Genomic DNA, 14,070 nt, shown 5'->3' with positions numbered 1-14,070 from the left:
CAGGCTGTATTAATACATCTCAGACAGGATAATCAGGCTGTGCTAATACATCTCAGACAGGATAATCAGGCTGTACTAATACATCTCAGACAGGATAATCAGGCTGTATTAATACATCTCAGACAGGATAATCAGGCTGTACTAATACATCTCAGACAGGATAATCAGGCTGTACTAATACATCTCAGACAGGATAATCAGGCTGTACTAACACATCTCAGACAGGATAATCAGGCTGTACTAATACATCTCAGACAGGATAATCAGGCTGTACTAATACATCTCAGACAGGATAATCAGGCTGTGCTAATACATCTCAGACAGGATAATCAGGCTGTACTAATACATCTCAGACAGGATAATCAGGCTGTACTAATACATCTCAGACAGGATAATCAGGCTGTACTAACACATCTCAGACAGGATAATCAGGCTGTATTAATACATCTCAGACAGGATAATCAGGCTGTACTAATACATCTCAGACAGGATAATCAGGCTGTACTAATACATCTCAGACAGGATAATCAGACAGTGCTAATACATCTCAGACAGGATAATCAGACAGTGCTAATACATCTCAGACAGGATAATCAGACAGTGCTAATACATCTCAGACAGGATAATCAGACAGTGCTAATACATCTCAGACAGGATAATCAGGCTGTATTAATACATCTCAGACAGGATAATCAGGCTGTACTAATACATCTCAGACAGGATAATCAGGCTGTACTAATACATCTCAGACAGGATAATCAGGCTGTATTAATACATCTCAGACAGGATAATCAGGCTGTACTAATACATCTCAGACAGGATAATCAGGCTGTACTAATACATCTCAGACAGGATAATCAGGCTGTATTAATACATCTCAGACAGGATAATCAGGCTGTGCTAATACATCTCAGACAGGATAATCAGGCTGTACTAATACATCTCAGACAGGATAATCAGGCTGTATTAATACATCTCAGACAGGATAATCAGGCTGTACTAATACATCTCAGACAGGATAATCAGGCTGTGCTAATACATCTCAGACAGGATAATCAGGCTGTACTAATACATCTCAGACAGGATAATCAGGCTGTATTAATACATCTCAGACAGGATAATCAGGCTGTACTAATACATCTCAGACAGGATAATCAGGCTGTACTAATACATCTCAGACAGGATAATCAGGCTGTGCTAATACATCTCAGACAGGATAATCAGGCTGTATTAATACATCTCAGACAGGATAATCAGGCTGTACTAATACATCTCAGACAGGATAATCAGGCTGTACTAATACATCTCAGACAGGATAATCAGGCTGTACTAATACATCTCAGACAGGATAATCAGGCTGTGCTAATACATCTCAGACAGGATAATCAGGCTGTGCTAATACATCTCAGACAGGATAATCAGGCTGTACTAATACATCTCAGACAGGATAATCAGGCTGTACTAATACATCTCAGACAGGATAATCAGGCTGTACTAATACATCTCAGACAGGATAATCAGGCTGTACTAATACATCTCAGACAGGATAATCAGGCTGTACTAATACATCTCAGACAGGATAATCAGGCTGTGCTAATACATCTCAGACAGGATAATCAGGCTGTGCTAATACATCTCAGACAGGATAATCAGGCTGTACTAATACATCTCAGACAGGATAATCAGGCTGTACTAATACATCTCAGACAGGATAATCAGGCTGTACTAATACATCTCAGACAGGATAATCAGGCTGTATTAATACATCTCAGACAGGATAATCAGGCTGTATTAATACATCTCAGCCGGCCGGTCTCAACAGTGGCTGATTGAACAGGACTTGTTGTTCTCGTGTGGTCATTGTAGATGGGTGCAGTGGTGATTTTAGAATGTATATCTTGGTTGGGGCAAATTTAAAGATTTTTTTTTTTTAGATGCATGCCAGCAAACCCACAACACTAAACAACACATTAATTGCACTATAACGGTGACAAACGGTGCTGTCACACTGTTGGGGCCTACATAAAGCTGTCCTAACACAGTACCACTGATACACCTGGCTATGAGCGTAGCCTTGTCTGGCAGCGAAACTGTTCATTCAGCCTCATTTACTGCCTTTAAAAAATAAAAAACGTAGCTGATATGGCTGACTTGATTAAACAAATGTGGTTTCTCGTGACAATTGTATAAAATGTGCCATAGAGGGATGACAAGTGGATAAGAGGCAATCGGTAATTTCAATTAAGACATTAATGAGCGAGCTAGGTCGGACGTAGTCAATATAACTATTTGTTTGACACTTTTGAAATGTACAGCGACAGAAATCAGAACATGGGTCGTTCTTACAGTATTCTCCCTGTACACCAAGTCAGAACCGTAGGATAAATAAAGGGGTCATAAAAGCAGACATTGAAAGCTCTTACAATATTCAAATATTACATTTCTCTAAAACAGGTTAAAGGCTACATGTGCATCACCAAGTTAGAACATGTAAAATTAGGAGGTGAAACGGGACCAAATTATTAGGGTGAGATACATGGGCTACTAACAGCTTACTACACAACATACACTTAGTATTACTTTCTTAGCTACAGTATGCATATCTCCCTGGCATATTACATCATTTATGCAGCAGCATACAATACATTTTTGGACTCACCTTGTTGTGCTATTTTTAATTAAATTATTTGCAAATTATGGTGGAAAATAAGTATTTGGTCAATAACAAAAGTTTATCTCAATACTTTGTTATATACCCTTTGTTGGCAATGACAGAGGTCAAACATTTTCTGTAAGTCTTCACAAGGTTTTCACACACTGTTGCTGGTATTTTGGCCCATTCCTCCATGCAGATCTCCTCTAGAGCAGTGATGTTTTTGGGCTGTTGCTGGGCAACACGGGCTTTCAACTCCCTCCAAAGATTTTCTATGGGGTTGAGATCTGGAGACTGGCTTGGCCACTCCAGGACCTTGAAATTCTTCTTACGAAGCCACTCCTTCGTTGCCCGGGCGGTTGTGTTTGGGATCATTGTCATGCTGAAAGACTCAGCCACGTTTCATCTTCAATGCCCTTGCTGATGGTAGGAGGTTTTCACTCAAAATCTCACGATGCATTCATTCTTTCCTTTACACGGATCAGTCGTCCTGGTCCCTTTGCAGAAAAACAGCCCCAAAGCATGATGTTTCCACCCCCATGCTTCACAGTAGGTATGGTGTTATTTGGATGCAACTCAGCATTCTTTGTCCTCCAAATACGACAAGTTGAGTTTTTACTAAAAAGGTATATTTTGGTTTCATCTGACCATATGACATTTTCCCAATCTTCTTCTGGATCATCCAAATGCTCTCTAGCAAACTTCAGACGTGCCTGGACATGTACTGGCTTAAGCAGGGGGACACGTCTGGCACTGCAGAATTTGAGTCCCTGGCGGCGTAGTGTGTTACTGATGGTAGGCTTTGTTACTTTGGTCCCAGCTCTCTGCAGGTCATTCACTAGGTCCCCCCGTGTGGTTCTGGGATTTTTGCTCACCATTCTTGTGATCATTTTGACCCCACGGGGTGAGATCTTGCGTGGAGCCCCAGATCGAGGGAGATTATCAGTGATCTTGTATGTCTTCCATTTCCAAATAATTGCTCCCACAGTTGATTTCTTCAAACCAAGCTGCATACCTATTGCAGATTCAGTCTTCCCAGCCTGGTGCAGGTCTACAATTTTGTTTCTGGTGTCCTTTGACAGCTCTTTGGTCTTGGCCATAGTGGAGTTTGGAGTGTGACTGTTTGAGGTTGTGGACAGGTGTCTTTTATACTGATAACAAGTTCAAACAGGTGCCATTAATACAGGTAACGAGTGGAGGACAGGGGAGCCTCTTAAAGAAGAAGTTACAGGTCTGTGAGAGACAGAAATATTGCTTGTTTGTAGATGACCAAATACTTATTTTCCACCATAATTTGCAAATAAACTCATAAAAAATTCTACAAAGTGATTTTCTGTATTTCTTTTCTCTCATTTTGTCTGTCATAGTTGAAGTGTACCTATGATGAAAATTACAGGCCTCATCTTTTTAAGTGGGAGAACTTGCACAATTGGTGGCTGACTAAATACTTTTTTGCCCCACTGTATATTGCAAACTGATACTTAAACTTGAGACTCTTGTCCCCCTGTCGCCCATTTTAAATATTTATTGTTTATTTTTGTTTTGCTTGTAACTGTTTCGGGTAATGTTCTTGTGCTGTTAGGGGAATAACCTGTTAGGGGAATAACCTGTTAGGGGAATAACCTGTTAGGGGAATAACCTGTTAGTGGAATAACCTGTTAGGGGAATAACCTGTTAGTGGAATAACCTGTTAGGGGAATAACCTGTTAGGGGAATAACCTGTTAGGGGAATAACCTGTTAGGGGAATAACCTGTTAGGGGAATAACCTGTTAGGGGAATAACCTGTTAGGGGAATAACCTGTTAGGAGAATAACCTGTTAGGAGAATAACCTGTTAGGAGAATAACCTGTTAGGGGAATAACCTGTTAGGGGAATAACCTGTTAGGGGAATAACCTGTTAGGGGAATAACCTGTTAGGGGAATAACCTGTTAGTGGAATAACCTGTTAGGGGAATAACCTGTTAGGGGAATAACCTGTTAGGGGAATAACCTGTTAGTGGAATAACCTGTTAGGGGAATAACCTGTTAGGGGAATAACAAGACACCAATACAGCTGTTCAGCTATGGGCCCACTGTCCTTCAGGTACATCTGGCAGGTTTGTACTTTTATTCATTCAGGGGGTGTCCGATTGAGACCAGGGTCTTATTCAGATCAGTACCCTGAGGACAAACATTTTCACTATCAAGAAAATGAACATTCCAAATAAAATTACAAGGTACAACCTCAACAAATGAACCATTACAATCAACGGAAACACCTGCAATCCTCAATTAATTCATTTAACACCAGAGTCCTACATTTCCCTAGTGGCACCAGGGAATCAACATGCAAGGAATTTCGCAAGGATATTCCAACAATTTCGTTGGAAGACCTAAATTGGTGGAGACCAGAGGGACCTCCAGAGTTAACCATGTTTTTAAACTTTAACTATGAAGTTTGGTAAGTTGGGAGCTTGGAAACAAACATTTCATAATGAAGTGATCGCTGGGACTCGAATGAGGACCAGCCAATGTTTCGATACAGGATACAGTGATGAGTATTAATACTGGCACTGTGATAAACGCAAGAGCTGCCCCGGTCGACTGTAACTGCTGTTACTGTGAAGTGGAAACGTCTAGGAGCAACAACGGTTCAGCCGCGAAGTGGTAGGACACACAAGCTCACAGAACAGGACCGCTGAGCGGAGTTGAACGATTGGAAATCCCGGTCATGGAGCAACACCCCTCCGCTGCTCCTTTCCAAACGCGCCGTTAAAAAACACTTCATACTGGACACAAATGGTATCCACGACTTCATCTGACTCTGGGTCAGTAGATAAAAAAATAAAAATAAATATTTATATATTTTTTACATTTATTTTACTAGGCAAGTCAGTTAATAAGAACAACTTCTTATTTTCAATGACAGCCTACTGGGGAACAGGGGATTTGATCTGGCAACCTTTCGGTTACAAGTCCAACGCTCTAACCACTAGACTACCTGCTGCACATACACTCTAACCAGTAGTCTACCTGCCGCACCTACACTCTAACCACTAGGCTACCTGCCGCCCAAAGATAAAGGGCTTCATCTGACTCTGGGTCAGTAGATAAAGGAGACCATCTGACTCTGGGTCAGTAGATAAAGGAGACCATCTGACTCTGGGTCAGTAGATAAAGGGCCTCATCTGACTCTGGGTCAGTAGATAAAGGAGACCATCTGACTCTGGGTCAGTAGATAAAGGAGACCATCTGACTCTGGGTCAGTAGATAAAGGAGACCATCTGGGTCAGTAGATAAATGACTTCATCTGACTCTGGGTCAGTAGATAAAGGGCTTCATCTGACTCTGGGTCAGTAGATAAAGGAGACCATCTGACTCTGGGTCAGTAGATAAAGGAGACCATCTGACTCTGGGTCAGTAGATAAAGGAGACCATCTGACTCTGGGTCAGTAGATAAAGGAGACCATCTGACTCTGGGTCAGTAGATAAACGACTTCATCTGACACTGGGTCAGTAGATAAAGGGCCCCATCTGACTCTTGGTCAGTAGATAAAGGGCCCCATCTGACTCTGGGTCAGTAGATAAAGGGCCCCATCTGACTCTGGGTCAGTAGATAAAGGGCCCCATCTGACTCTGGGTCAGTAGATAAAGGGCCCCATCTGACTCTGGGTCAGTAGATAAAGGGCCCCATCTGACTCTGGGTCAGTGTATAGAGCCATGTTATGACCTCGTACCCCTGCACATCTAATCAGTACTGGTACCCAGTGTATAGAGCCATGTTATTACCTCATACCCCTGCACATCTACTCAGTACTGGTACCCAGTGTATAGAGCCATGTTATTGTTAGTCATTGTGTATTTATTTGTACATGTTATTACTTTTCTATTATTTCTCTGTTTCTCTGTAATGTTGGGAAGGCCCATAAATAAGCATTTCACTGTTAGTCTACACCCATTATTAACGAAGCAGGTGACGAATACAATATGAAGTGATTTGACTGTTATAAGTCCTCAGCTCTGAGGACAAGGGGTATGAATACTTTCTGAAGGCTCTGTAATCTCTGTTTTACAGCTCTGAGGACATTGTGGTGAAGCTGAACGGCAGTCAGCTGACGATGGACTACCTGGAAGAGGTTGGTTTTAACGAACCGATCCTGGTTCTGAAGAAGGACGGTCTGGGGATGTCCATGCCCGCTCCTACCTTCTACATCAATGATGTGGAGAACCATGTTGGTACGTATAGTCCTGTCTCTGTCTACTGCTCTAACAGCTTTCGTAATACCGGAGATGTCCGCTCCCACCTTCTACATGGACGTGGAGAATAGAGGTCGACAGAGTTATGATTTTTCGATACCGATTATTGGAGGACCAAAAAAATCCAATACCGAAATCGCCCGATTATAAAAACAAAAATGTATTTATTTGTAATAATGACAATTACAATAATACTGAATGAACACTTATTTTAACTTAATATAATACATCAATAAAATCAATTTTCCCTCAAATAAATAATGAAACATGTTTAAATAATGCAAAAACACAGTGTTGGAGAAGAAAGTAAAAGTGCAATATGTGACATGTAAGAAAGCTAACGTTTCAGTTCCTTGCTCAGAACATGAGAACATATGAAAGCTGGTGGTTCCTTTTAACATGAGTCTTCAATATTCCCAGTTAAGAAGTTTTAGGTTGTAGTTATTATAGGAACTATAGGACTATTTCTCTCTATACCATTTGTATTTCATATACCTTTGACTATTGGATGTTCTTATATGCACTTTAGTATTGCCAGTGTAACAGTATAGCTTCCGTCCCTCTCCTCGCCCCTACCTGGGCTTAAACCAGGAACACATCGACAACAGCCACACTCGAAGCATCGTTACCCATGCAGAGCAAAGGGAACAACTACTCCAAGTCTCAGAGCGAGTGACGTTTGAAACGCTATTAGCGCGCACCCCGCTAACTAGCTAGCCATTTCACTTCGGTTACGCCAGCCTAATCTCGGGAGTTGATAGGCTTGAAGTCATAAACAGCTCAATGCTTGACGCACAGCGAAAAGCTGCTGGCAAAACACACGAAAGTGCTGTTTGAATGAATGCTTACGAGCCTGCTGCTGCCTACCACCGCTCAGTCAGATACTTAGATACTTGTATGCTCAGTCAGATTATATGCAACGCAGGCCACGCTAGATAAACTAGTAATATCATCAACCATGTGTAGTTAACTAGTGATTATGATTGATTGATTGTTTTTTATAAGATAAGTTTAATGCTAGCTAGCAACTTAACTTGGCTTACTGCATTCGCGTAACAGGCAGTCTCCAATGTAAAGTAAAAAAAGCAATGCAAAGTAGGTGGTTAGAGCGTTGGATCTGTAGAAGGGTACCAAAACATTTCTGCAGTATTGAAGGTCCACAAGAACACAGTGGCCTCCATCATTCTTAAATGGATGAAATTGGGAACCACCGAGACTCTTCCTAGAGCTGGCCGCCTGGCCAAACAGCAATCTGGGGAGAAGGGCCTTGGACTGGGAGGTGACCAAGAACCCGATGGTCACTCTGACAGAGTTGGGTTGGAGATGGGAGAACTTCCAGAAGGACAACCATTTCTGCAGCACTCCACCAATCAGGTTTCTATTGTAGAGTGGCCAGACGGAAGCCACTCCTCAGTTAAAGGAATATAACAGCCCTTGGAATTTGTCAAAAGGCACCTTAAGACTTTCAGACCATGAGAAACAAGATTATCTGGTCTGATGAAACCAAGATTGAACTCTTTGGCCTGAATGCCAAGAGTCACGTCTGGAGGAAACCTGGCACCATCCCTTCGGTGAAGCATGGTGGTGGCAGCAGCATGCTGTGGGGATGTTTTTCAGTGTCAGGGACTGGGAGACTAGTCAGGATCGAGGGAAAGATGAACAGAGCAAAGACCAGAAATATCTTTTATGACAACCTGTTCCAGAGCGCTCAGGACCTCAGACTGGGGCGAAGGTTCAACTTCCAACAGGACAACGACCCTAAGCACACAGCCAAGACAACACAGGAGTGGTTTCTGGACAAGTCTCTGAATGTCCTTGAGTGGCCCAGCCAGAGCCTGGACTTGAACCTGATCAAACATCTCTGTAGAGACCTGAAAATAGCTGTGCAGCGACGCTCGCCATCCAACCTGACAGAGCTTGAGAGGATCTACAGAGAAGAATGGGAGAAACTCTCCAAATACAGGTGTGTCAAGCTTGTAACGTCATACCTAAGAAGACTTGAGGCTGTGTTTTCTTTGTCACGATGGGGTATTGTGTGTAGATTGCTGAGGTGTTTAGAATAAGGATTTTAGTTTTGTAACGAAACACTGTCGAAAGCAAAGGGGATAAATACTAATCCTAATGCACTGAGTATACAGTACCCTGAGTATACAGTACACTGAGTACACTGAGTATACAGTACACTGAGTACACTGAGTATACGGTACACTGAGTACACTGAGTATACAGTACACTGAGTACACTGAGTATACAGTACACTGAGTACACTGAGTATACAGTACACTGAGAACACTGAGTACACTGAGTATACAGTACACTGAGTACACTGAGTATACAGTACACTGAGTACACTGAGTGCACTGAGTACACTGAGTATACAGTACACTGAGTGCACTGAGTACACTGAGTATACAGTACACTGAGTATACAGTACACTGAGTATACAGTACACTGAGTATACAGTACACTGAGTACACTGAGTATACAGTACACTGAGTGCACTGAGTAAACTGACTACACAGAGTATACAGTACACTGAGTAAACTGACTACACTGAGTATACAGTACACTGAGTGCACTGAGTAAACTGACTACACCGAGAATACAGTACACTGAGTATACAGTACACTGAGTATACAGTACACTGAGTACACTGAGTATACAGTACACTGAGTACACTGAGTACACTGAGTATACAGTACACTGAGTACACTGAGTATACAGTACACTGAGTATACAGTACACTGAGTATACATTACACTGAGTATACAGTACACTGAGTATACAGTACACTGAGTACACTGAGTATACAGTACACTAAGTACACTGAGTATACAGTACACTGAGTATACAGTACACTGAGTATACAGTACACTGAGTACACTGAGTATACAGTACACTGAGTATACAGTACACTGAGTACACTGAGTATACAGTACACTGAGTACACTGAGTACACTGAGTATACGGTACACTGAGTACACTGAGTATACAGTACACTGAGTATACGGTACACTGAGTACACTGAGTATACGGTACACTGAGTACACTGAGTATACGGTACACTGAGTACACTGAGTATACGGTACACTGAGTACACTGAGTATACGGTACACTGAGTACACTGAGTATACGGTACACTGAGTACACTGAGTATACGGTACACTGAGTACACTGAGTATACGGTACACTGAGTACACTGAGTATACGTTACACTGAGTACACTGAGTATACGGTACACTGAGTACACTGAGTATACGGTACACTGAGTACACTGAGTATACGGTACACTGAGTATACGGTACACTGAGTACACTGAGTATACGGTACACTGAGTATACAGTACACTGAGTGCACTGAGTATACAGTACACTGAGTGCACTGAGTATACAGTACACTGAGTGCACTGAGTATACAGTACACTGAGTACACTGAGTATACAGTACACTGAGTATACAGTACACTTAGTGCACTGAGTATACAGTACACTGAGTACACTGAGTACACTGACTGCACTGAGTACACTGACTGCACTGAGTACACTGACTGCACTGAGTACACTGACTGCACTGAGTACACTGACTACACTGAGTATACAGTATACTGAGTACACTGAGTATACAGTATACTGAGTACACTGAGTATACAGTATACTGAGTACACTGAGTATACAGTATACTGAGTACACTGAGTATACAGTATACTGATTACACTGAGTATACAGTATACTGATTACACTGAGTATACAGTATACTGAGTATACAGTATACTGAGTACACTGAGTATACAGTATATTGAGTACACTGAGTATACAGTATACTGAGTACACTGAGTATACAGTATACTGAGTATACAGTATACTGAGTATACAGTAAAGTGAGTACACTGAGTATACAGTGCACTGAGTACACTGAGTATACAGTACACTGAGTATACAGTACACTGAGTATACAGTACACTGAGTATACAGTGCACTGAGTATACAGTGCACTGAGTACACTGAGTATACAGTGCACTGAGTACACTGAGTATACAGTACACTGAGTATACAGTACACTGAGTACACTGAGTATACAGTACACTGAGTATACAGTACACTGAGTATACAGTACACTGAGTATACAGTACACTGAGTACACTGAGTATACAGTACACTAAGTACACTGAGTATACAGTACACTGAGTATACAGTACACTGAGTACACTGAGTATACAGTACACTGAGTACACTGAGTATACAGTACACTGAGTATATAGTACACTGAGTACACTGAGTATACAGTACACTGAGTACACTGAGTATACAGTACACTGAGTATACAGTACACTGAGTACACTGAGTATACAGTACACTGAGTATACAGTACACTGAGTACACTGAGTATACAGTACACTGAGTACACTGAGTATACAGTACACTGAGTATACAGTACACTGAGTATACAGTACACTGAGTATACAGTACACTGAGTATACAGTACACTGAGTACACTGAGCATACAGTACACTGAGTACACCGAGTATACATTACACTAAGTACACTGAGTATACAGTACACTGAGTATACAGTACACTGAGTACACTGAGTATACGGTACACTGAGTACACTGAGTATACGGTACACTGAGTACACTGAGTATACGGTACACTGAGTACACTGAGTATACGGTACACTGAGTACACTGAGTATACGGTACACTGAGTACACTGAGTATACGGTACACTGAGTACACTGAGTATACGGTACACTGAGTACACTGAGTATACGGTACACTGAGTACACTGAGTATACGGTACACTGAGTACACTGAGTATACGGTACACTGAGTACACTGAGTATACGGTACACTGAGTACACTGAGTATACGGTACACTGAGTACACTGAGTATACGGTACACTGAGTACACTGAGTATACGGTACACTGAGTATACGGTACACTGAGTACACTGAGTATACGGTACACTGAGTACACTGAGTATACGCTACACTTAGTACACTGAGTATACGCTACACTGAGTACACTGAGTATACGCTACACTGAGTACACTGAGTATACGCTACACTGAGTACACTGAGTATACGCTACACTGAGTACACTGAGTATACGCTACACTGAGTACACTGAGTATACGCTACACTGAGTACACTGAGTATACGCTACACTGAGTACACTGAGTATACGGTACACTGAGTACACTGAGTATACGGTACACTGAGTACACTGAGTATACGGTACACTGAGTACACTGAGTATACGGTACACTGAGTACACTGAGTATACGGTACACTGAGTACACTGAGTATACGGTACACTGAGTACACTGAGTATACGGTACACTGAGTATACGGTACACTGAGTACACTGAGTATACGGTACACTGAGTACACTGAGTATACGGTACACTGAGTACACTGAGTATACGGTACACTGAGTACACTGAGTACACTGAGTATACGGTACACTGAGTACACTGAGTATACGGTACACTGAGTATACGGTACACTGAGTATACGGTACACTGAGTATACGGTACACTGAGTATACGGTACACTGAGTACACTGAGTATACAACCGTATGTGGACCCCCCTTCAAATGGGTGGATTCAGCTATTTCAGACATACCTGTTGAAAATTATTAATTAAATGTTAAAATCAACATAGACAAACTTTGTCAGTAGAATGGCCTTGCTGGAGAGCCCAGTGACTTTCAACGTCATAGGATGCCACCTCTTCAGCAAGTCAGTTCCTCAAAATGTCTGCCCTGCTAGAGCCCCGGTCGGTCAACTGTAAGGGCTGTTACTGTGAAGTGCAAACGTCTAGGAGCAACAACGGTTCAACAGGTCGCCTAGTGGTTAGAGTGTAGGGGCGGCAGGTCGCCTAGTGGTTAGAGTGTAGGGCAGGTAGGTAGCCTAGGGGTTAGAGAGTAGGGGCGGCAGGTCGCCTAGTGGTTAGAGTGTAGGGCAGGTAGGTAGCCTAGGGGTTAGAGAGTAGGGGCGGCAGGTAGCCTAGTGGTTAGAGTGTAGGGCAGGTAGGTAGCCTAGGGGTTAGAGAGTAGGGGCGGCAGGTCGCCTAGTGGTTAGAGTGTAGGGCAGGTAGGTAGCCTAGGGGTTAGAGAGTAGGGGCGGCAGGTCGCCTAGTGGTTAGAGTGTAGGGGCGGCAGGTAGCCTAGTGGTTAGAGTGTAGGGCAGGTAGGTAGCCTAGGGGTTAGAGAGTAGGGGCGGCAGGTCGCCTAGTGGTTAGAGTGTAGGGCAGGTAGGTAGCCTAGGGGTTAGAGAGTAGGGGCGGCAGGTCGCCTAGTGGTTAGAGTGTAGGGGCGGCAGGTCGCCTAGTGGTTAGAGTGTAGGGGCGGCAGGTATCCTAGTGGTTAGAGTGTAGGGGCGGCAGGGATCCTAGTGGTTAGAGTGTAGGGGCGGCAGGTAGCCTAGTGGTTAGAGTGTAGGGGCGGCAGGTCGCCTAGTGGTTAGAGTGTAGGGGCGGCAGGGATCCTAGTGGTTAGAGTGTAGGGGCGGCAGGTAGCCTAGTGGTTAGAGTGTAGGGGCGGCAGGTAGCCTAGTGGTTAGAGTGTAGGGCAGGCAGGTAGCCTAGGGGTTAGAGTGTAGGGGCGGCAGGGATCCTAGTGGTTATAGTGTAGGGGGTCAGGTAGCCTAGTGGTTATAGTGTAGGGGCGGCAGGTAGCCTAGTGGTTAGAGTGTAGGGGCGGCAGGTAGCCTAGTGGTTATAGTGTAGGGCAGGTAGGTAGCCTAGGGGTTAGAGTGTAGGGGCGGCAGGGATCCTAGTGGTTATAGTGTAGGGGGTCAGGTAGCCTAGTGGTTAGAGTGTAGGGGCGGCAGGTCGCCTAGTGGTTATAGTGTAGGGCAGGTAGGTAGCCTAGGGGTTAGAGTGTAGGGGCGGCAGGGATCCTAGTGGTTATAGTGTAGGGGGCCAGGTAGCCTAGTGGTTAGAGTGTAGGGGCGGCAGGTCGCCTAGTGGTTATAGTGTAGGGGCGGCAGGTAGCCTAGTGGTTAGAGTGTAGGGGCGGCAGGTAGCCTAGTGGTTAGAGTGTAGGGGCGGCAGGTCGCCTAGTGGTTATAGTGTAGGGGCGGCAGGTAGCCTAGTGGTTAGAGTGTAGGGGCGGCAGGTAGCCTAGTGGTTAGAGTGTAGGGGCGGCAGGTCGCCTAGTGGTTATAGTGTAGGGGCG

The 14,070-nt window shown here is 43.5% G+C and overlaps 1 protein-coding gene across 4 annotated transcripts in view; it reads left to right on the top strand.

The window, feature by feature from the left end:
- Positions 1-14,070, top strand: part of phf2 (PHD finger protein 2) — a 131,443-nt gene that overhangs the window by 28,709 nt on the left and 88,664 nt on the right. For all 4 annotated transcript variants that reach the window (XM_064967381.1, XM_064967380.1, XM_064967379.1 and 1 more), the window contains exon 4: positions 6,709-6,869. In XM_064967381.1, the coding sequence (XP_064823453.1) occupies positions 6,709-6,869 (161 nt within the window). The remainder of the gene's footprint in view (positions 1-6,708; positions 6,870-14,070) is intronic.

This window comes from Oncorhynchus masou, chromosome 6 (genome assembly GCF_036934945.1).
Source record: "Oncorhynchus masou masou isolate Uvic2021 chromosome 6, UVic_Omas_1.1, whole genome shotgun sequence".
NCBI lineage: Eukaryota > Metazoa > Chordata > Actinopteri > Salmoniformes > Salmonidae > Oncorhynchus > Oncorhynchus masou.
This window is presented reverse-complemented; position numbering and strand designations above follow the sequence as displayed.